The following is a 24509-nucleotide window of genomic DNA, read 5'->3' as shown; positions in this document are numbered from 1 at the left end:
CAGTCCCTCCGCTTTTGCAAGCCGGACTCGGGGGGCTCTGCTTGGCCGGCGGGCCGCCCCTCCGTCCTGGCTCCCTCCCGCCAGTCCGTGGAGCACGCACCGCCTGTCCGCCCTTCCTACCCTCTTCCGTGGGCCTCTCATCTGTGCTTGTCTCCGGAGACTCCGTTCTGCTAGTCTTCTGGCGGTTTTCTGGGTTATTTAGGCAGGTGTAGGTGGAATCTAAGTGATCAGCAGGACACGTGGTGAGCCCAGTGTCCTCCTACGCCGCCATCTTCCCAGGATCCTCTATTTTATTTTGTTTTTAAGTTTATTTATTTTGGGTGAAACAGAGACAGCAAGAGTTGGGGAGGGGCAGAGAGTGAGGGAAAGATTGAGAATCTAAAGTAGGCTCTGCACTGCCAGCGCAGAGTGTGAGTTGGGGCTCAAACTCACAAACCTTGAGATCATGATTTGAGCCAAAACCGAGTCAGACGCTTAACCAACTGAGCCACCCAGGCACCCGGAGTCTCTTTAATTTTAGCCACTCAGTTGGTAAGGTAGGTCTTTGCGGTTTCATTTTGTATTCCTCTGCCTGATGACTAATGATGCTGAGCACTTTCTCACATGTGTATTTCCATTTGCGTATCTTTTGTGAAGTTTCTATATCTTTTGCCCCTTTTTAAAACAGAGTGATTTGTCTTTTTGTTACTGAGCTGTAAGAGTATATATTCTGGATTTAGGTCCTTGTCATATGTGGTGAATATTTACTCATAGTCTCTAACTTGCTTTTTTTTTCCCCCTTCTCCTTGCCTTTTCTTATGAGTAGGTTTTATTTTTGATGAAGTCCAATTTTTCATTTTCTCTTTTGTGACTTGTGCTTTGTGCCTTCCTTAAAAATCATTCCTGGTCCCAAGGTTGTAAAGATCTCTGTTTTTTTTCCCGATAGCTTTGTTGATTTGGCTTTTATGTTTCAACCTATGATCTATTTCAAATTAATTTTTGTGTATGGCCTAAGTTAGTATCACTTGTTGAAGAGATTTTTCTTGTTCCATTGAATTACTTTGGTATCTTTGTCAAAAATCTTCATATTTGTGCATGTCTACTTCAGGACTCTCAACTCTGTTTCATTAGTGTATTTATACATCATTTTGCCAATACCACATTTTCTTACTACTTTTATAGTAAGTCTTAAAATTATATGGTACACATCCTCCAACTTTGTTTGTTTTCAAGGTTGTTTTGACTATTCTTGTTCCTTTGCTTTTCCAAACAAATTTTTAAAGTTACCTTGCCAATTTCCAGAAAAAATGCTGGCTGCGATTATAAATGGCTTTGCTTTGAATCTATATATCACTTCAGGGATATAGAACAACACTCTTCACGTTAAGTCCTTAATCCATCAGCACAATTTATCTCTTCATTTATGTAAGTCTTCTTTAATTTTTCAGCACTATTTTATATTTTGTAAGATATATATTTTATATTTATGTAAGGTTTTACATGCTATTTGTTAAATTTGTTCTTAATTGATTTTTTTAATTATTCATGCTACTATATTAAATATAATTGATTTTTAATTGATTTTGTCCACAGCAACATTGCTGAATTTATTTACTAGTTCTACCAGTTTTCTTTTCAATTCATTAGAATTTTCTATATACACAGTCATGTCATTCTGAATAAAGAGAGCTTTACTTTTTTTCTTTCCAAATTGCATGTCTTTTATCTCTGTCTTGTTTTACTGCACTGGTTAGAAACTCTAGCACAATGCTATATAGAAGTAGTGATTGCAGACATACTATCTTTTTCTTTTCTTTTCTTTTCTTTTCTTTTCTTTCCTTTTCTTTTCTTTTCAAATTTAAAAAAAAATATTTATTTTGAGAGAGAGAGAGAGAGAGAGAGAGAGAGAGACAGTGTGTGCATGCCTGCGGGAAGGACAGAGAGAGAGAGAGAGAGAGAGAGAGAATCCCAAGCAGGCTTTGCACTGCCAGCATAGAGCCTGACATGGGGGTTGATCTCACAAACTGAGAGATCATGATCTGAGCCGAAATCAAGAGTCAGGCGCTTAACCGACTTAGCCACTCAGACACCCCAACAGACATCCTATCTTGTTTCAAATCTTAGGTAGATGCCATCAATATCTCATCATTATGTATGATATTAGTTATAGTTCTTTGTAGATTCCCTTTATCAGGATTAGGAAATTTCCCTTTTTCCTAGTTTCTGGAAAAAAAATTTTTTTAAATCATAAATGTGTTGAATTTTCTAAAGTGTTTTTTTGTAGTGTACTTAGATAATTATTGATTTTTCTCTCAGTGTTTTATTGTAGTGAATTACACTGTGAATTCTCGTATATCAGACCAACTTTATATTCTTGGGATACACCTAATTGATCACATTATGGTTTTCATATATTGATGGATGCTTTTCATATATTGATGTATTTGATTTGCTAATATTTTATTAAGGATTTTTGCATCTGTGTTTCTCAAGGACATTGGTCTGTTTTTATTTCTTATAAAATCTTTGTCTGACTTTGCTATCAGAATTATAATGGCTTCATAAACTTAGTTGAGTTTCCTGGCTTTTCTCCTGCAACAGCCAACAACCACCTTGTCCTCTTGCAGTGCCTCTTTTCTAGACACCTGCATCACAGAGGAGGTCTCTCTCAGATCTCCTGCCTTCCCCTGGTCTTTCCCAGGGAAGACTGGGTGGAAACCTTTAGAAAAGAGTATAATTGTGGATGCAGATGCCTCATTTGGGCTTCTAAGAAATCTGTGCTACCAAATGAGTACACATTTGGTCTTTAAAGGTTTATCCAAAGTTTCAGCTGTTGTTTTCTTCCATGCTTCCATGGTGGTCATCTCTTCTTCCCATGGTCTGTTGAAGGTGAATTGTACTCTATCTTTTCTTGGAGGAGCTTGTCAGCCTTGTATAGTTGTTCATTAGGTTGCCTTGTGACCTTAGCTCTTCATGGATCAAAAATTATTGTTTTATACACTATCTCTCTTGTTCTTATTGCTAGAGTGGAAAACATTTTTTGTGTGATTTTCTATATTTAAAGTGAAAGGTGAACTCTACATATCTTTTAAGATTTGAAATGATATTCCTTAATATTGTACCCAAACACCCACATAATAGGTTTGATTTTCCATCTCTTATCTTTTGGGTCTGGGCTCAACTTCAGGATGTTTTCTGTCCTTAAATGAATAATACTGAGTGAAAATGTTTGATTAATTAGAAGTATCCTAAGTTAAAAAGGACATACAGATGGTTCTTCAATTGAAAGAATTAAGGATCTTGAGTAAAAAAACCAGCTTTGGAATCTCAGCAGAATAGTATATTCTGAACTTCAGCTTTTTCTTTTCTAAAATAGGAGAGGTAATCCCTGTTTTATATCTCTCTTTCTTGAGGAAGCTAAAATGAGATGGTATATGTAGAAGTTATTCTTAACATGCTAAATAGATGTAAGTTGCTGATAAATAATTTTCAGAAAGATACATATATAATTGAAATTTGAATCTCTGAAATGAGTTTTTATTCTAATAGTTTTATACCTGTAATTAATAGTTTATGGCATAGTGGTGATAGCCATCGGAGAACATATTTTGTACACAGAAATGATTAACGGATATCTATTGATCACATATTGTGTGTGCTTTGCTTGTTGCTAGGGAGATAATGGTGAGCATGACAAAAGTTATTGACTTTGTAGTACTTATATTCTATTGGAGAAGACAGACAATAAATTTCTGATGCTCTGCTCTGAGGAAGGTTCTGGCCTGGGATTTTACAGTATTTTCAACAAAGCCACCATATGAAGACTTGGTGGGGATTTTTCTTAGCTGAACTTTCTTACACCTTAATGTGTGCTTCTCTTCTTCCTTTTTCAAACCAAATCTTGCCAGATAGAAAAGTATTGTTATTCATGTTTTGCTCTGCTCTTTTTTTTCCCCTGATGCTTAGCTATTTAATTCAAGTTTTTCTTGGCACTGGAAAGGTTTATGCATTTTTGAATAAATAGATAAAAAAGCATTTTATTATGGAAAATATAAATATATACAAAAAGAGAGTAGGATAATAAACCCACAAGTACCTATTATCCAGCTTAAATAATTATAAATTCATGGTCAGTATTGTTGCATCCATGTACATGTACCCACTCAGTTACCTTTCCACCTTGGGCCATTTAAAGCAAATTCCTTGATATGCTTCCATAAATGTTTTTCAGTTTTACTATAAAATATAAGGAATCTCTTTTTATTATTAAAAATTTTTTTTAATGTTTTATTTTTGAGAGAGAGAGTAAGAGAACATGCAAAAACAGGGGAGGGGCAAAGAGAGAGAAAGAGAGAGACAGACAGACAGAGAATCCAAAGCAGGATCCAGGTTTCAAGCTGTCAGTGCAGAGCCTGATGTGGGGCTTGAATCCACGAACCTTGATATCATGACCTGAGCTGCAGTTGGATGCTTAACCCACTGAGCCACCCAGGTGCCCCAGGAATCTCTTTTTAAAGCACAACCAAAATATCATAATCTCATCTAAAAATTAACAATAATTTAATATCAATTAATATCTAGCAATTGTTCAAATTCTACATTTTTCATCATATTTTGATAGAGAGTTCATTCAAGTAGAGATGGAGTTGTTTTATCATTTTTGCTTCTATTGTTTACATAGATAAAGACATTTGGTATCAGTAACCATAATGGAAATATTTTGAATTACAATATGCTTTTTTGGATGGAGAGAAAAAGATGATGAGTCTTGAAAGTTTGTCCTTGAAAGTTGGGTATGCTTTGGGAAGGTGGAGACTGGTTAGAATGTGTTATCTGGGTATGGTAGTCAGTGTTCTCCAGAGAAACAGAATCAATAAGATCCTTCTCTCTCTGTCTCTCTCTCTCTCTGTCTTCTCTATTTTCCTCTTGATAAAAATATAACTAGATCTACCTTATTACTTATTTATGTATATATTTATATTGAGCTCAAGATAGACAAGTAGAGGTATAGTTAGATAGAAAGACAGATACATGATAGATACCCTCTCTCTTTCTCATTCTTCATATGTGAGCCCTTAAATCTCTCTCTTTCTCCTCTTGACTCCATATATGGAGAGGTTTATTTTAAGGAATTAGCTTATGCAATTGTAGAGGCTGACAAGTACAAAATTTGAGTCTGGAGTAGTCTGCTGGCAGAATTCTCTGTTTTAGAGGAGATGAGTCTTTTTCTTGAGGCCTCAACTGATTGGATGGGGCCCACCCATGTTATGGAGAGCAATCTGCTTTAGCAGATTTGAAGGTTAATCTCATCTAAAATAACTACAGGGGCGCCTGAGTGGCTTAATTGGTTGGGCGTCTGACTCTTGATTTTGGCTTGGGTTGTGATCTCACAGTCATGAGATTGAATCCATGTCAGGCTCTGTGCTGGGCATGGAGCCTGCTTGGGATTCTCTCTTTCCCTTTCTCTCTTCTCCACCCCCACTTCCATGCACAAACTGCCCCCTCCCTTCAAAGAAAATACCTTTACAGCAACATCCATACATGTTTGACCAAATACCTGGCCACTGTATTTTAGACAGGTTGACACAAAAAGAACTATCACAAATGGAAGCAAATGAGTGGACTTCAGTGCTGTTTAGGTTAAAGCAAGTAGAGCCCTTCAACTAGAGGAAAGACTCATACATTGACATTGTCATTAGTAAAACCAGGAAAGTAAATTAAGAAATAGTCTTTATTTTGCTCTCATTTATTCTTAAAGTTGCTGCTAAAATAATACATATTATGTTTCTGAAAAGAAGCAAATTTGTTGAATTTGATCTGTTGATGTGTAGGAGTAAGAAGGCAGAGCATCTGTGAAATATTTCATTGGTACAGTCAATTTTCATTTATTAGTGATAATGGAAACAGCATCTCCATGGCTATTGAGCTTTATAGATAATATTTAACACATTAAAATCCAGAATTTTCATCATCCACTCAGAACTTAGACTATTTCTTGTATTTATAAACAAACAGAAACATTAATTTATGTTTTATGTTTGCCTCCTTTCTGATGATGATTGAAAGGACTGAAAAGGACAAGTAGAAATTGGCTAATTTTTAAGCCTGATAATTGTAATTTTTTATCATCATAAAAATGTTCTTTTTGTTAGCTTATTTAATATTGTTTGCTATATTTATGTGTGATGTTTGCTATAGCTTTATAGACTTAGGCTCTGTGAATCTCTTTGTACTTAGATATATTTTAAATTTAATTTTGTATAATACTCTACCTGGAATTTAGTTAAGGTTCCATCAATCATATATGCTCTATGCCTCACAAGGTGACAGACTTACTCTCTCCTAGCTATGACTAGAAGAAAAGAATAGAGTGAAACATTTAGAATAAAAATACTGACATAAGCAGATAAAATGCTGTTCCATAATTATCCGTTTGTTTTTGTCACTAGAATCTTTTCTCCTGCCTTGAATGTATTGCTTTAATGAATTTTAGTAAAGATAATGATACATTAATGAACTTCAGTTTCCTGAGAAGCCAATCATGAAAGACAGATGGAAATAACGAAAAATTAACAATCTTTCTTAGGGGATTAGAGTTTTGTTTTTGTTTTCTAAAAAGGCCAGCTCATTCCAGAATTTGCACAATTATTCTAGCTCATGCATAACCTATGAGTAAATAAAATACCAAAGATTTGTGACAAAACATTTGGTAGATAGTTTTGTTTAAAGCTTAATCATTCTTTTGTAATACAAAACAACTATATCTCCGTAAAAAAGCTTCTGGAAAGCTAAATATTCAGGTCAACATCCTTACAACTGGAAGGGAGTGGCATGTGCATATTTTTTTGAGTGATGCATGTATACGAAAACATCCTGTAAAGTCGTCCCCTAAATTCCACAGTCATTCTAGGTTCCAGATTTATTTTTTTAATTTTTTTTTTTTTAATTTTAGAAGGGAGTAGAGAGGAACGGAGAGAGAGACAAAGAGAAACAGAGAGAGAGAGAGAATCTTAAGCAGGCTCCATGCTCAGGATGGAGCTGACTTGGGGCTTGATTCCAGGGTCATGGGATTATGACTTGAGCTGAAATCAAGAGTCAGATGCTCAAGTGACTGAGCCACCTGGGCACCCCTATGCTCCAGATTTTTTAAAACTGGGATTATCAACTTGCTTCAGAGAGAAGTCGAGGGGTATTTCACCTCTTAGCTAACAACCTCCTTCTTTTTGTTCGTTTAGCATTTAAACTGTTAAAACATAAGATTTGATTGTATTACATTGTTTCCGTGTGGTGTAGAGACCAAACTGGGCAGAGTTTGAGCCAAATATGTACTTACCCCCTCATGTCCAACTCATGTATATTTGTCTCAGGCCCATGGACTGCTTCCTTATCCATTCTATTCAAGCTCGGGCAGCAAGTCTGGTTTTACAAATAAACCATGGGTTAGGTCCTATGGCAACCAGTAGGAGGAAAAAACAATTAGGATAGCTTTCCTCAAAAATGGCTCTATGTGAGTCAGGTCCTTCAGATTCATGAATTTTGCATTCAGCCCATTCAGAACAAAAAAACAGAATACAGACAAAAGTTCGATTAAACCAAAAATTATTATTTTTAGCATTTTGGCATATTTTTGTTTAGTCTTTTTGTTTATGGGTTTTTCGTTCATAATTGAAAGTGCAAGATATATATTTTTGTTGTTGAAAAATAATTCAATGCATGTATGTACTATATTTACTTAAACAATCTCCCATTACTGGACATTTATGTTAATTTCAATTTTTATTATTGTGTTGGGGTTCTAAAGACTACCCCTTGTTCAGTGATCTGCTAGGAGGATTCATGGGACTCAGTATGTTGTCATATTCATAGCAAAGGTTTATTATATAAAAACATACAAAGAAAAATCAACAATCAAAGAAAAATCACTTCACATGTGGTGGAGGCCAGAGGAAACCAGGAACAAGCTTCTAAGAGTTCTTCCAGTGGTCACTGCAATGCATTTAATTCCTCCAATAATGAATCGTGACATGTGTGAAGTGTTGTACACTGCGGAAACTCATTAAAGATTCAGCAACAAGGTTTTTACTGGGGGATAATCTAAGTATCCTCTGCTTAGTATGTCCCAACATTCCAGATTTCCAGAAGGAAGCACACATTTTGCATAAACCCATATTGTTTGCCCAGTCTAGGCACAGTGAGATACTCTTATCTTTTAGGAAAAGTTTTACATCAGTGTAGGGAACTGTTCACCTGCCAAGTTCCCAGATACCAGCCCAGGATTAACCTTGTAAACTTGTCTTTCTAGGAATAACAGTCTCAGCTTTGCTATGTTAACTCTTCTGCCCAATTATTATAAATAATGCTGTAATAAACATCATTATTAGTGAATCTTGTGGCATATTTCAAATTACTTCCTTATGAAAGATTCCTAGAAATCGATATTACTTCAAAAATATGAATATTTAAAAGACTTCTCTCACTGGCGAATTACTTTCCCAGAATCTTTTAAAATTTTCATTTTCACCAAGCATGTATGAGTGTGGGCACAGAAACCTTGACTAAAATCAGTAAGATCTGTATTGTCCAAACATCAGTATGTAGTCAACCTGGAAGAAATAATTTTTAAAAATTTAGGATTATATGAGACAAACAAATGGCTAGTTAATTGTTGCTTCTTTTTACAGGGATGGGGCAGGGACTGCTAAGAACACTCCCATCGAATTACCATGCAATAAATCACTTTTCTCCCAGAACTCTTGTCTTTTTTTTTTCTTTTTTTTTTTTTTTTTTGCCTAGAAACCTATGACATCATTGCCATCTGTAAAACAAGCATCATCCGGTTCATGTTAACATTTTTTCTTCAAAACTATTCATACATATTCTGTACCAGGCATTGTGGTTGTGTAGAGGATACAACAGTATACAGGATGTGACGTCTGCCCACCTGGAGTTTGCAGGCAGGTGCTAGCATGAGCTGTATTTGTCATAGTGCTTCTGGGCAAAGATGACAAGTGGGCTGCCATCAAGAGGCATTTTCAGATCATGTATTCAGATAGCTGCCCTTGTATCACAGAAATAAATGTGTGACAGTAGTACCTGGGCTTGTTTTAGTTAATCAGAAAGACTGAGACTAAACTTTTCCAAAGCTACCTCAACATAGCAGACTATCTCTGTTACTTCCTGAGAGGGGGATGTGAGTTTATGACTCTTTAAAGATAGTGTGGTTCTCCCCTGCCCCCAAACTGTTGTGTCATTGAAGACAAATGTAAAGGAAGCATTTATTGGGGTGCCTGGGTGGCTCAGTCGGTTAAGTGTCTGACTTTAGCTCAGGTCATGGTCTCGGGTTTGCGGGTTCAAGCACCGCGTTGGGCTCTGTGCTGACAGCTCGGAGCCTGGAGTCTACTTCTGATTCTGTGTCTCTCTCTCTCTGCCCCTCCCTTGCTCGCTCTCTGTGTCTCAAAGGTGAATAAATGTTAAAAATTTTTTTTAAAAATAAATAAAGGAAGCATTTATTTTTGTATGTATGCTTGTTATGTAAGAAGTTTAAGCAAATTGTGTTTTCTTCTTTACCAAGTACAAAACATCTTTGTTAGAAAAAAGAGAGGTAAATCTCCCTAAAGTTCTGTGATGATTTCTTCAGACTTTGCTTTTGTTCATAGTTTTTCTACATAATTTTTGCCTAATTTCGCCTAAAATTATACAGACTTATTTTAAATGTGTTCTCTGTAAAGTTGCAATTAGTATGATTAATTGCAGAAAATGTGGAAAATACAGAACACTGTCACAAAAAGAGATACTCGTTTATTGTTCTACCACCCAGAAATACTCACTATGAAATTCTGGTGTATATCCTACAATCTATTTTCCAGGTATATTTTTCCCCTTAAACAACTGAGGGCCATAGGAATATTCAGAGGCTGTTCTCATGATATAAAGAGGCACTTCCTGGGGGGTGATGTCGTGATTTAGGTGATTCAATTTGAAGTTTTAAGAAGGAGAAAAGTCATTATTTAAGTTCTTGGAAAATGAAAATAGCCACTATTGTTCTTTGTTTCCTTGTTTTGTTTATTGGGTGCATGTTCCGAACCTTTAGCCATTCTAAGTGCACGAGACACCAATGCTGGTCATTGGTTATTGTTTTTGGTAATCATAGAACAAGATTCCATTTGAAAGAACATTTCATTTGAACTGTGAGTGAGGTAAAGCTTATACCATAGGAAACAAACTGTTTGTTTCCTGGGAAAGCAAAATGAAGCAGAAAAGGAACTATGAGGCTAGGACTGGGAAGACCAAGCTGTAAGTCTGAGGTGTAGAATCCACGTGACTGTTGTGGCCCTACTTGAAATGGCTATTCTGGTTATGGGAAGAACTGCTGGTCCCATGATTTCTAAACTCTTTTAACCTTAATTTTGATTCAAGTTTTGATCTTCAGATAGATATTTTTTATTTAAACAAAAACACGTGATTTTTCTCAGCAGACCTTCGGGGTGTTGGTATATCGGAGAATGAATTTTTTCCCTGGCCTTTATAAATGGAAGACAATTTGGTTTTAAAATTTCTGTTTCACAACTTTTCCTTTTCCTTGGAAATTCTGTTTGTGGTTTTCTGTCATTTATTGTTTCTTTTGTTGTTTCACAGAGGACATTTGATAACAACCTGTGTTTTACACGTTTGAGATGTTTTTTCTTTGCAAATGTGTGTGAATTCTTTTGGTAGTTTGTTTTCTTTATTCTTGTAATTTTGCAGGATGTAATGGCATACAAATCTCTTTTAATTACTTTCTCATAATATACAATAAGCCCTAATACTCAGAAGATACATGCTTTTTTTTTTAGCTGAGGAAATTATTATTCAGTCGTGTTTGTTTTCTTTACTTTTGATTATTGTGGTTTCATCTTCAGTAATGTATAGGACTCCTTTGATGGATACTTATTTTTTGTCAACTTTAATCTATAATCTTTAATCTTCTCTCTTATAATTTTCATCTTTGGATACTTCTTTATTCTAGGAACACTTGCTAAATCTAGTCATTTGATATTCTGTACTGTCTCTTACACTCCTATTAAGTGTGAAATACATTTTAATTCTGTTGTTACAGTTTTGGTTTCCTGGTATTTCTTGCCTTTTAAAGATCACTCATTTCCATTTTTATTTATCTTGCAAATATTCTTATTGTATAAAGTCTTAGTTTGTTTTCTCCTTATTGCTTTTGGCTTCTATTTTAGAGTTTGGCTTGTTATATAGTACAATGGAATGCCAATACTATTCTAAAATTTTCTTCTGAGTCTAATAGAATATTTTTGACTTAAACTCTTTTATAGATTTTCAGAATTGCAGACTGTATTAGTTTCCCAGGGCTGCTTCAACAATTGACTCCACAAACTTGGTAGCTTAAAAGGACACAACTGTATTCTCTTACAGTTCTAGAGGCCAGAAATCTGGGATTAATTTCATTGGACTACGTGGAGATGTTCCCCAGGACTGATTCTTTCTGCGACTCTAGGGATGAATATTTCTGTTCCTTTTCTGCTTCTGAAGGCTATTTGCACTCCTTAGCTCATGACCTCTTCTCCAAATCACTCTTGCTTCTGTCATCACATTTCCTTCTTTTCCATGGGCCTTTTTGAGTACACATATGGCCCATCATGATATCCTAGGTTATCTTCCCCTCTCAGGATTATTGATTTAATCATGCCTGCAAAGTCCCTCTTGCCATGTATTCTAACATTTGCAGGTTTCAGGGATTGGGATGTGAGTATCTTTGGGGCCATTGTTCAGTCTTCCATTGGGACCTTTCCCCTTGTGTTGCTGTCCCTTGGGCTTCAAATTCAGATTGATCTGGGTTCACACAACTGCTTACTAGCTGCCTGAACTGGGGCAAGTGACTTAATTTGTTTTCTCCTCTGTTAAACTAGGGTTCTTGTGTAGATTAGGTCAGGTAATGCGTGTAAAGTATTCAACAATCTAGGTCCTCCGTAAATGTTAACTGGCATTTCCATGATCAATATAGGCCCCAGGATGTTTACTCTGCCCTGAATAAAAAGACATAGCTCCATGCAAAGTGAGTGATTATGAACAGAGAGAACATATGGATTTTTCTCTACTCTGCTGCACGTTCACTTGAATGTGCCAATTACCTTTTCTAGTTCTATAGTTGATGAGCTGGTGTCAATGCCCCCTTCTCTGCCGAATTCTCAGTAACCCGGAGATGCCCATTTGGAACAGTTTGGTTCTACTGGGTGGGTCCTTTCATTCCTTCATTTTTCCTTCATTCTTTAGTATTACTATTATTTTTAGCTGTTTAGCACGTTAAAATTACAATCCCCGTCATGCATTGTTGTCAAATCCTGTCAGTGCCATCCTCTGCACAGAGCTCTTTCTTTACAATAAGACTGTTTCAATTCCTGTTGGTACAGTCAGGATTACTCTCTTTTCTAGTTGTTTCCTTAGAGTTGTAGTGTCCAAGTGGATTGTGGTAGTTGAGGGTATGGAAAGGGAAGGGTTCTTCAAAAGCAGCATCCACATTGTACAGAAATGGGTTTTGTTCTTTTTTCTTTATATTTTTCTTGGGAGATAATAAGCCTTTTTTCTAACATCTTTCAGATGGGCTAGGGGTTTTATTATGTAAAGGTCACTAATTGCTTTCCTCAATTCACTTCCTCATCTTAAAGAATTTTGTTTTCTCATCTGCATATTAATGAATAGTTAGACTTAATTTCTTGTAACCTTGAGATTTTCATCTTTTTCTTTATTGTTACAGTATTTTAGTGGTACTGTAAAAGGGGCTGCCTCACAGCCAGAAGTCACAAAGCCATATTGAACCAGAAATGATTCTTTTTGAACACTTTTTTTTATTCATTATTAGCTGAAAGTATCTGTCAAACTTGTTCAAATACTTGGCAATTCAGAAACATATTATGCAACAGTGATGCCACTGTTCTGTATTATATTATATCCTAATAAGAATGAAGTTCTCATATATTTTTAAACTCACTTTAAGTTTCTCCTGTTTTTTAGTATTTGCTTTGTATGTATAAACAAGTGATCCCATCAGAACCCAAAAAAGGGTCATAGGTATGTCTTATTTGCTGTCTCTCAGGATTCACTTAAATAAAAGTGTTAATTGGAACACAGAGTTATCTGTATTTCTTACATGTTTTATAATATAAGATTTGGGAACCATGAATATTAACTGGTATTCAGTAGATACACAAAAGTTAGTCTGTTGAATCTTTATTTTTATTAAACCCTTTTGGAAACAGTTAATTTTAAATAAATGAAACAAAGTAAATAGTTTAAGCAATTTGAGAATACATATTGTATGTTTTTGACTATAAATTGAAATATGATTGATTTAAATGGACATTTCAGTCATTGATTCTAAAAGTTGAACTAATGTAACAGATGGAGTTCAGCTGCCCAAGCAAGCTTCTGGGTTTGATTATTCAAGTGATTAAGATGCTATTTGTCAACTCTAGTTTACCACCCCTTTTAATTATATAGATAATCAAACTAAGAACTGCTAATTCTGTCTCCTAACTATTAATTGTTTGTAATTACACGCAGATTAAAACTGCATGTGCAATTAACTCAGAGAATTAATTGATACAAGGGAATTGATAAAAGGGAAACAGAACAAGCTTGGCATAAAAAAGGCTCTAGGGACACAGGACCACTTGAACCCACTAGTGTCTTGGGCTCTATCATGTCCTGGTAAAGATACTTCACACTTTCATTTGGACTTCTTCGGCTCTGTTGGATGCAGTTGCATAGACATATTCTTTTGAACTATTATATTCTTACATTATATATCATTAGCATAGACTGTTTCTTAGTTCTTCATTCATGGTTGATGGACACAATATATTTAAAAAATTTGAACTACTGTCTTTGGGTCTTTTGCTGATAATTCAGGTGACTTGGACAAATATATCCATTTGCAACCTGGAGGAAATATTTGTCACTATGAAGATTATTACATAAGTGGTGAATGTTTCAACTAGCTACAAATTTTCCCTTCCTTCCTTTCTCCTTCTTTCTTTCTTCATTCTCTTGGCAGTCTCACCACAGTATAGAACCTTATCAGTTTTCTGTGAGTCATTTGAGAAATTTTAGTTTCTAAAATAACTATGACAATTAGAATTTGGAACTGTCTCTCACCTTTGCAAATAATTGGCTCATTGTTAACTACATAAATTTAAGTACAAACGGGAAATAAAATTTAAAAAAAAGCACCCCCAACTGAAATATGTTTAAAAATTATTACCTTTATAAACATCAAGATGATGCTAGAAAGTGAGAGAAGATAATCTGGTGGAAAATAGTTGATCCTGAAAAAAAATAGAATTTTAAAAACCTGTTGTAAATTTTTTTCCATTCCTTCAGATATTTGTGTCAGTTGCATTGTATGGGACTTTTCACTTTTAACAGTTTTGGTGATTGGCCTTTCAATCAGTGCCAAGTAATTCCAGAGCATACATTGAACATATGCTTTGGGCACAGCATTATGTTCAGTTTTATGGGAAATGCAAAGCAAGTAAAAGACTTTTAAGTTTAGATAGGAAAATAAGATGTGCAGAAGACAACAAAATAACATGAATTAAGTGTATAATATTTTTCAAAAAGAGTCTGTATAAGTATTGAGGAAATACAAAGGCAGGAAGACATCAGTATGGGTAGTTATTTAACCAAATTTTTTATGTTCCAAGGTAGCTCCTATTCCACCAGCTTGTTAACCTGATGGAACCTTCTTGGTTCCTTTTCAAATTTTGGTATTGCATTTTCCCCAGTTTTGTTTAATATCAGAATATTTTGTTCTATCCTGCTGGCTGTTAAACTGGGATCACTGCTAAGATTTCTTATTTTTTCACCTACCAATAAGCAACCTACTCTTGCTTACTCCCCACTCCATTTCCAGCATTCAGAATCTTCATTTCTCTGTGGCAGTATCTGTGAAGAGTGTTGGCTCCGTGAGGGTTTGTGAACATTTAGTCTGATGTATGACTCTGTTCTTCAAACTACCAGTTTATAACTTTTGACTGACTTTGTGGAATTTGTGGAAACTGGAATTTGTTGCATGTCACCTTCCGGGCCTGGCTTCTGAGGGGGAGTCATCAGCATACATCAGTGTGTGAATGATTACCTTGAGGATTTTAGTGGAGGGTTTACTGCTTCCTGAAGTGGAAAAGTTATAGCTATATTTTCTAATGTGATACCTATAGACTGGAGAAAATAATGCATGGCCTTCTCAACTGCATGAGTCTGTTTTGTGGGTAAACCAGATAAAATATTTGAAATGCTCTGCACTGTCTTGGAAAATAATTTGTATAGCACTTAGATTCATTTTGGGTTGGGCTCTTCAATGATCAGGAAGACTGCCTTTCCCTGTGAGATCTCCCCTTTGGAGGCTAATTCTTGTTCACCAGTATTTACATAGCTACCTCAATTGCATTGCTGATGAACCAGAAGCACAGATAAATTCCAACTAAAATATTGTCTTCGTCCTGGAAGCGTTTATCAGTTTAAAAAGGAGATTGAATTGAGGAGGGCACTTGTTGGGATGAGCACTGGGTGTTGTATGTAAACGATGAACCATGGGAATCTACTCTCAAAACCAAGAGCACACTGTACACATTGTATGTTAATCAATTTGACAATAAATCATATTAAAAAATGAAAAGTAAAAATTATAAATATGAAAAAAATAAAGTAAATTAGACCCTAGTTAAAATTAAAAAGGAGATTGGAAAGAGATGCCCAATTATCTAAAACATGTGAAGACACTTATGGTGCAAGTTCATTAAGGGAAGTAGGTGGTCCAGAGATAGTGTTAGTGAGTTGAGGAATGCTTTAAATTACTCAAGAAAGCGTCATAAGAAATGTGGGGACTTACACGTCTCTAATAACTCTTATTCTACCCTTTTAAGTCCCCCTGGGTTTATAAAAATCCCCAGTTAAAGTTTAATGTGTATGGCCTTTTCTTTGCTGTCCTCTTCCCAGATACTAATATGTTCAGGTTCCCTATAATCTTTCCATTGTTGGCATCTGCTTCCACTAAAGAATTTTATTTATTCATACTGAGTTGTGATTGAAATACGATTTATTATGTTGCCTCTTCTAGACACTTTGCCTTTTTGATAAGAGGACAAAGATTCTTTTTGACTGAAGTGGAAGAAATTATATACGTATAAAATTAGAATGGGGTAGATTACATGCATGTTATTGATTGGAATGTCTCTGAGATAACATTACATTTTTTTTTTATTATTTTATGTTACTATCTGCCTCCCTATAGGACACTTAGCTTATGATCCTATAAATAAGTTGAAGCAATGAAATGAGAGAATTTATTACGTCTGAGTTTTCTCTAAATTTATGTGAAATTAAGCAGTCCATAGATGTCTCTATTAAATCAAAAGTTTCAGGAAAGAATATATGTATATAAATAAGTATTAGAAAGAAAATTGGAAATGTATAAACAGTTTGATTCATTTTGGATGGCAGGATTGAACTGAATTTTTCTCTTTTAAATGATTAATGTTTCTGAGAAATAGACAAATAAATCTTAAATCTCCTCATCTTTAAAAAAAATTTGTCTGCAGAAATCCCATGCAACAACTGCCATGAGACAGAAGAAATATGTGGGCATATGTTGGCTAAGCTTTTGCTCTTTCAACTTATTTGTCTAGAGCACTTTTAATAATTTCACTTACTTTGCCATGTCAAAATGTGTACCCTCATCATAATTCTGAATTTTCTTTTAAAGTACTGACGTAGCAGGGAGAGGAGTTTTCCCTTTGTTTTTGTAACTGCTATTCACAAATATGATTTTGCTTTAAGCCTCCTTTAAAAAAAGAAGTCAGTGCTCTTGAACAGAAGAGACTCAAAGGAATGAACCTGGTCTTCTGATGGGCACACCGTACCCAATAAAAACACAAGAGCTTTACTGTGTGATGGAACCAATTAATTGAAGCCTCTCTCTGTGTGGTGCTCATGCTTCTGCATCTCTCTGATTAGATGACAAGATGCGATTTTAATATAGAATAACAGGGCCGTAAAGATGATCTATTTTCCTCTTTGTAACATTAAGCAGTATGGTCTGTGTGTACTTTTCTTGGATAAATATTGTTTTAACTTGCATTGATATTTCTAACAGATAAAACATTCTACAATTGGAGAGGAATTATGTCAACAAAGCCTTCCCGTTTGACTCCTGACTCCAGCTGGCCTAGTTTGTGTGGGCCATCATCAATGTTTCGGGATTACCATTCTGTGAGTATTTGTGAAACTGGATATAGAGTTGTGTTACCATTCTTCTGGCAGCTTATTGGGTTAATTTTGATAAAATATGTGAGATTGTGCTATGGACCTATTTCATTCCCAAATGATTCTCCACTGAAATTCTTTGTCCTGAAACAGCGCTTTACTTCTGTTATCATATCTTGTGCAAAATTTGCATCTTGTGGATCACCTTAACTCCTAAATATGTGTATTAATTTTTATTTGAAGAATACTGATAGCCAAAGTGATCATCACAATGATTTTCCCCAAATGTGATAGTAACTATTTTTGTAATGGTACCTAGACTATCAAGTAAATATAATGGAGGCCAGCGGGGCATGAAGATAGCTGTTAGGAGTGTCACAGAGGACTAAAAAATCCAAGGACAATTTCACAACCACACATTGATGGTTTTCTGAATGAGGACTCTCTAAACTGAAACATGGGAATCTGGGACTTGAAAATGGAATCTGGACTTCACTTTGAGTTCATCTATTTATCAGGCAAGGTCCTAAGATGTTTCTATATCAATAGTAGAGGAAACTCATGTGATTCTGAAATCTTTAGCAACAATTTCTATTTTATAATGTCGTGTCTCACAGTACATATATATATATATATATATATATATATATATATGTTTGGGTTTCTTACATCTTCTCCGTGTTCGGTTCTGTATGTGAAGGTGTCTGTCTCATCCTTTCACTGACTTTTTCTCTCTTTTTGTATCACTAACTATTTTTCTTCTTGACTTGTCATTTGTATTAGTGTGTTTGGCAATCATAACAAAATACCAGAGACCGGGTGGCTTAACCAACTGAAATTTATTTCTCAAAGTCCTGAAGTTTGGAAATCCAAGATCAAGGTGCCAGCAGGTCTGTTTTCTCCTGAGGCCATTCTCTCCTTGGCTTGCAGGCAGCTGTGTCCTCACATGGCCTTTCCTGTATGTGTCCCTGGTGTCTGTCTCTTCTTAAGAGATCACTAATCATATTGGATTAGGGCCCTACCCTTATGACCTCATTTAACCTAATGACTTCATTAAAGGCCCTATCTCCAAATACAGTAACATTAGAGGTGAGGAATTCAACATACGCATTTTGAGGTGACCTAATTCAGTCCATAACACCATTAGACAACTGAAATATATTGAAAAATTATTTTTCCTGTTTAGTGAATATATAGATTACTTAAGATTAAAAAAACCAAAGGTTGTATTTTTATATTTTTCCCAGAGACCAGAACTTTTTGAATCATGTCATATATAACTTATATTGCTAAATTTGTGAATAAATTTACTAAAACTAAACACTGTTTTAGACAAGGACATTATATGAATATTATTAAGGAAAATAATATGATGTCTTTAACAAAACCAATACCGTCTTTAACAAAACCAATACCCATAGAAGGCTGTTATTATTATCTCCCAGTAAAGGTAAAAAAAATGAATTGCTTCTTCTAAGCTTTCCAGATCCAGCTCTACCCTGTTTTACACTAACAATTTAAAGACTGCTCCTAGCTGTGTGACAAACCACATTTAAATATATTTCTTTGGGGGAATATATCTGGCAAGGGTAGACTTGATTGTGGAGAGCAAATGCAAGACAGGGTATATTTATTCATTGTTGAGTGGGGGAATTAGGAACACAAAAGGCTATTACCCATAGCTTTGACATAAAAGATAGTGCTTTGGGGACGTGCACATGGCTAAAGAGTTTGGGGTAGACTGGAGTGGAGACTGGGTGAGCATGAAAAGGCCTTTTGTATCAGTCCAGTTAAAGGCTTGTCTCTTATCCTTGAAAACCAACAGTACTGGGGGTGGGTATGTGTGAATGGATAAGGAGCAGGATTCAGACCTTCAAATTTCTTTCCTGCAGCTTACTTGATTTTCAGTTTCTACTACTGAAAGTCTAAATGGCCTTTTTTTTTTTTTAAGTAAGAATTGCTCTTTTGTTTATCCTTCAAAATAATCACAATCCTAGAAGGGATCAAAAATCATGTTCTAAGTAATCTTTTTTTCCCCAATTTTTATTGTGGTAAAATATACTTAACATAAAATTTACATCTTGGCCATTTTTAAGTGTATCATTTGGTGGCATTAATTACACCCACATTGCTGTGTAACCATTGCCACCATCCATCTCCAGAACTTTTTCATCTTTCCAAACTGAAACTCTGTACCCTTTAAACATTAATTCTCTCTCCCTTCCCTCATCTCCTGGCAACAAGCATTCTACTTTCTGTCTCTATGGTTTTGATTTTTTTTGTGTGTGTGTGTGACTGGCTCATTTCACTTGGCATAATGTGTTCAAGGTTCATTCATGTTGTAACATATGTCAGAATTTCCTTAATTTTTAAAAAGACTGAATAATATTCTGTTGTACAGGTTTCCCCACTATCCCAAAGTAGAACATTCCTATGAAAATTTTGTAAGCTGAAATCACGTAAAGTGAAGAAATAATTACCATTGATTTATATGGAAAAAATTTCAAGTGTTCCCAGATCCCAAAAATAACTTCTCCTAGGCCTTTCTGATATCTTAGCTAATGGATGAACAAAATGCTTTAAGATAAAGCACAGATGCTCACAAGACACAGTTCAAAGGTGTGGTAGCTTGATGATGAGGTGCTGAGTGGAGTTTCCAGGGAAGGAGCTAGGTGAGGCCACTCTCATTGGTTGGGTTGTGTGCTACCTTTATAATGGCTTGCTGCAAAACAAATGTTGAATGCTATTTTCACTTTTCACCTTTTTTGTTAGATAAAAGCAAAAATCTTCTTTGGATTTCTTTGAGTTAGCAAAAGTAGGTATTAATATAGGTCTTTCCTAAAAGTGAAGTGGCAGAATGTGAACTTTCAAAAAGCGGGGGATACTTGTACCATATTTTGTTTATCCACTCATTTGTTGATGGACACTTGAATTGCTCTTACCATTTTGGATATTTTGGATAATGCTTCTTTGAATATGGGTGTATAAATATTGTTTGAGTCCTTGCTTTCACTTCTCTTGGTATATACCCAGAAGTAGAATTGCTGGACTATATTGTATTCCTATGTTTAATATTTTAAGGAATCATCATATTGTTTTCCATGGTGGCTGCACCATTTTACATTCCCAGTAGCAATGCACAAATATTCCAATGTCTCCATATCCTCATCAGCACTTATTACATTATCCATTTTCTTGATAGCAGCCTTACTAATGGGTGGGAAACGGTACCTAATCTTGATATGAGTTTTTTTCAGTCAGACCAAAAAGTAAGTAGGAAAAAAAGAGTGTAGAAACCTGCACTGGTAAAAGTAGGCACAGGGCATAGAAAACCCTGTCTTTGATTTTGTAGGAGGAGAGAAAAATTTTGCACATTCTGCTTTCAAAACGCTCTCTACAGCATAGCTACCCTTATCAAAATTTTAATTCACTCAGGTAAGAAAGTCACTGTGGATATGCTTTCTTTAACCTAAAAAACAAAACAAAACAAAACAACACTATCCCTTTTAAGCCTGAAATTTTTGTTTTCTTTATAAAATCTTTTGAATCCTTATATGTTATCAGTTCTTTAAAATTTCATTTAAATTCTAGTTAGTTAACATATAGTGTAACATTAGTTTCAGGAGTAGAATTTAGTGATTCATCATTTACATATAACACCCAGTGCTCATCACAATACCCTGCATAATACCCATCACCATCTAGCCCATCCCCCATCCACCTCCCTCTGTCAACCTTTAGTTTGTTCTCTATCGTTGAAAGTCTTTTATAGTTTGTTTCTCTCTTTCTATCTTTTTCCTCCATTTCCATATCTTCATCTGTCTTATTTCTTAAGTTCCACACACAAGTGAAATCATATGGTATTTGTCTTTCTCTGACTGACTTATTTTGCTTAACATAATACACTCTAGCCCATCCACATCATTGCAAATGGCAAGATTTCATTATTTTTGATGGCTGAGTAATATTCCATATATATATGACATATATTATTATATATATACTATATATAATATATAATACACACACACACACACACACACACATGCATGCACACCACCTCTTCTTTATCCATACATCAGTAGATGACATTTGGGCTCTTTCCACAGTTTGGCTCTTGTTGTTAGTGCTTCTATAAACATTGTGGTGCATGTGCCCCTTTGAATCAGCATTTTTGTATCCTTTGGATAAATATTTAATAGTGCAATGGCTGGATCATAGGGTAGTTCTATTTTCAACTTTTTGAGGAACCTCCATGCTCTTTTGCAGAATGGCTGCACCAGTTTGCGTTCCCACCAACAGTGTAAGAGGGTTCCCCTTTCTCCACATCCTCACCATATGTTTTCAGTTCCAATTAAATAATAATTTAATAATGTTTAATGTCTTTAGTTTTAATGTTTCATTTCTGAAATTTCAGCCTTACTATATTAGAATTATGTTATTAGAATTTCTAGTTACTTTAAGCAATGTCCTATGGGCCCATAAAATGTCTTTATATGAAGTTAAAGAAACTGCATCCTGAAGAAAAGGTTACTGATGGTATTTTTTATGATTTTTTGAAATACTGAGGATTTTTAAAAATTTGTTTATGCTTTTTGAAGTACTGAGATATTTATAGCCGTAATTGTCTTGAAAGATAATATTTATTCATGGTAAGTGAATACTGAAAATGTAATCTTTTGTATAACATAACAATGTAATATTACATGGCAATAATACAATCTCCAACTTTCTCACCACAGTTTCATTTTATAATTCTTCTTTAAAAGTTTTGCTAACATTTATAATCATGTATGAAGCAATCTTGAAACCACAACCTGGAGGACTGTAGTTACAGTTATAGAAAACAACCTTGGTACTTATCAAAATTCTGGGATGGAAAAATTAATGTATTTATCAACAGTGTTCTTAAAAATAGCTAGGATAAAAACAAATATTGACAGAAATTTGTGTAAGTAGTTAATTTCTAGCTAAAATTGGGAAACAGAGGAGAAAGTGCAATAACTTTTATTCATTAGTTGTTAGTAAGGCAAACCTCTCCTCAGAGGGTGGTTATTAACTATGTTGCAGTGCCCCTTCTGAGGGGAAATATGTCGTTTGGTGATATCTACCAGTGAGGATGGAGTTCCAAGCCAGGGAATGCCAAGCGTGTGCACATGCATCCAGGATGGGATGGTGATGAGGTTCAAGGCAGTAGAATGGAGGGAAAAGAGTGGTTGTAGTTGTCTGACATGGGAGAGTAGGGGCATTTCAGGAATTGAAAGAAGTTCATTGCAGTAAAAGTGCAGCACATTCTTTCTAAGGGGCAAGTGGCAAGAAATGAAACTGAAGAGATAAGCAAGTCCCTATTATCATGAAGTGTCTTTGTAGGAAGACTGTCAGTCACGTTATCTTCTTAACCCTGATTGCAAGGAATTTGCCTAACCTTGACACTTGGACATAAGGGATTATAAAAAAAAAGTAGAATTCAGTTTAATAATTGGTTGCATTATAAATTGTTTTGTTTCAGAGAACAAACTGTGAGTCAGTCCTCTGGGCATTTGGCTTCGTTGTCCTCTGCACTATCCCCTATCCCCCCTTCCCTAGGGGAACACATCCTACATAAGAGATAAGAAAACAATTCATTGGTCATATTTTTAAACATACTTATATCTTCATCTTGTCGACAAAATTCACTGGATTTTATAGAAACATTTTTTAGAAATGAAAAGAAATTTCAAATATAACATTATCATTCTCCACATTAATTTAATTTTGTTTTTTAATTTTAATTTTTTAATTTTACTCCAGTAGAGTTAACATAGTGTTATATTAGTTTTATGTGTGCAATATAGTGATTCAACAATTCTGTGTATCATTATTTGGTGCCCATGATAAGTGTACTCTAATCCCCGTCACCTACTTCACCCATCCCCCCACCTCCCCTGTGATATGCTTGATTTTAAACTAGTACCCTCAGTTAAAGTTATTATTTTTGTAATGTTCATTTATTTATTTTTGAGGAGGGAGGGGGAGAGAGAGAGAGAGAATTCTAAGAAGGCTCTAAGAAGGGTTGAGCTCATAAATGGTGAGATCATGACCTGAGCTGAAACCAAGAGTCACACACCTAGCTAACTGAGCCACCAGGTGCCCCTAAAGTTATTTTTTTTTCAACAGGAACATATTTTACTTGAAGCATACTTCAGAATATATGGTTCTAAAAGATACATATAAAATATTCCATCCAAGAAAAATAGAATATGCATTTTCTTCAGTTACACACAGAAAAATCCCCTGGTTAAATCACATATATAAGGACATAACAAATATTACAAATGTAAGAATACTGAAATCATACCAAGTGTATTTTCCAACCACAGTGGTACAAAACTAAAGATCAGCAATAAAAGAAAGCCAGGAAATCTACAATGTAAATATTAAATATTTAATATGTAAATATTTAACAACACACTACTGTACAACTAATAAGCAAAATAAGAAATCAAATGGCCAATTAAAGCAAGTCTCAAAACAAAAGAAAAACACAATATTACAAAACCTATGTGATGCAGCAACATCAGATGTTAGAATGAATTGTATGATATAAATGCTTGGATTAAGAAAAAAAGTTCAAGTAACCAACCTAACATTATATCACAAGGAACCAGAAAAAGAAAAAACTTAGCTAAAATTTAGTAGCAGAAGAAAATAACAAAGAAAAATCATAAATAAATAAAATAAGGACCAGAATAAACAATAATATAACACTGAAAGTAATGACCAGTTTTTCCAAGAAAATAAACAAAATTGGCAATGCTTTAACTACATAAACTAAGAAAAAAAGAGAAGACTCAAAAACCAAAATGAGAAATGGAAAACAATACAACAGATAACCCCAGAAATACATAGTGTGATAACAGATTACTATAAACAATCACATACTAACAAATCAGATAACTTAGACAAAAATCAGATATTTCCTAAAAATTCACAAGCTACCATGATGTAATCATGAATCTTGAATCCGAGAAATAAGAAATCTTCTTAGACCAATAACAAGACTGAAAATTGAGTTAGGAATCAAAAATCTCGCAGCACAGAAAAGCCCAAGACCACATGGTTTTACTGGTGAATTCTACCAAACATTTAAAAATATAATTAATGGCAATCTTTGCCAACATCTTATAAATAATGGAATAGAGGGAACACATTCAAAATTGTTCTATGAGGCCAGTGCTACCCTGATCCCAAAGCAGGAGAAAAAAAATACAAGAACAAAAAGTCAAGTT

At 34.9% G+C, this 24509-nt stretch overlaps 1 protein-coding gene across 11 annotated transcripts in view; it reads left to right on the top strand.

Annotated features, from left to right (window-relative positions):
• Window positions 1-24509, top strand: part of IQCM (IQ motif containing M) — a 649001-nt gene that overhangs the window by 166886 nt on the left and 457606 nt on the right. For all 11 annotated transcript variants that reach the window (XM_049632280.1, XM_049632276.1, XM_049632278.1 and 8 more), the window contains exon 8: window positions 17132-17247. In XM_049632280.1, coding sequence (XP_049488237.1) covers window positions 17132-17247 — 116 coding nt within the window. The remainder of the gene's footprint in view (window positions 1-17131; window positions 17248-24509) is intronic.

This window comes from Panthera uncia, chromosome B1 (assembly GCF_023721935.1).
Source record: "Panthera uncia isolate 11264 chromosome B1, Puncia_PCG_1.0, whole genome shotgun sequence".
Classification (NCBI taxonomy): domain Eukaryota; kingdom Metazoa; phylum Chordata; class Mammalia; order Carnivora; family Felidae; genus Panthera; species Panthera uncia.
The sequence above is the reverse complement of the archived record's forward strand: the minus strand, read 5'-3'. Positions and strand labels throughout refer to the sequence as shown.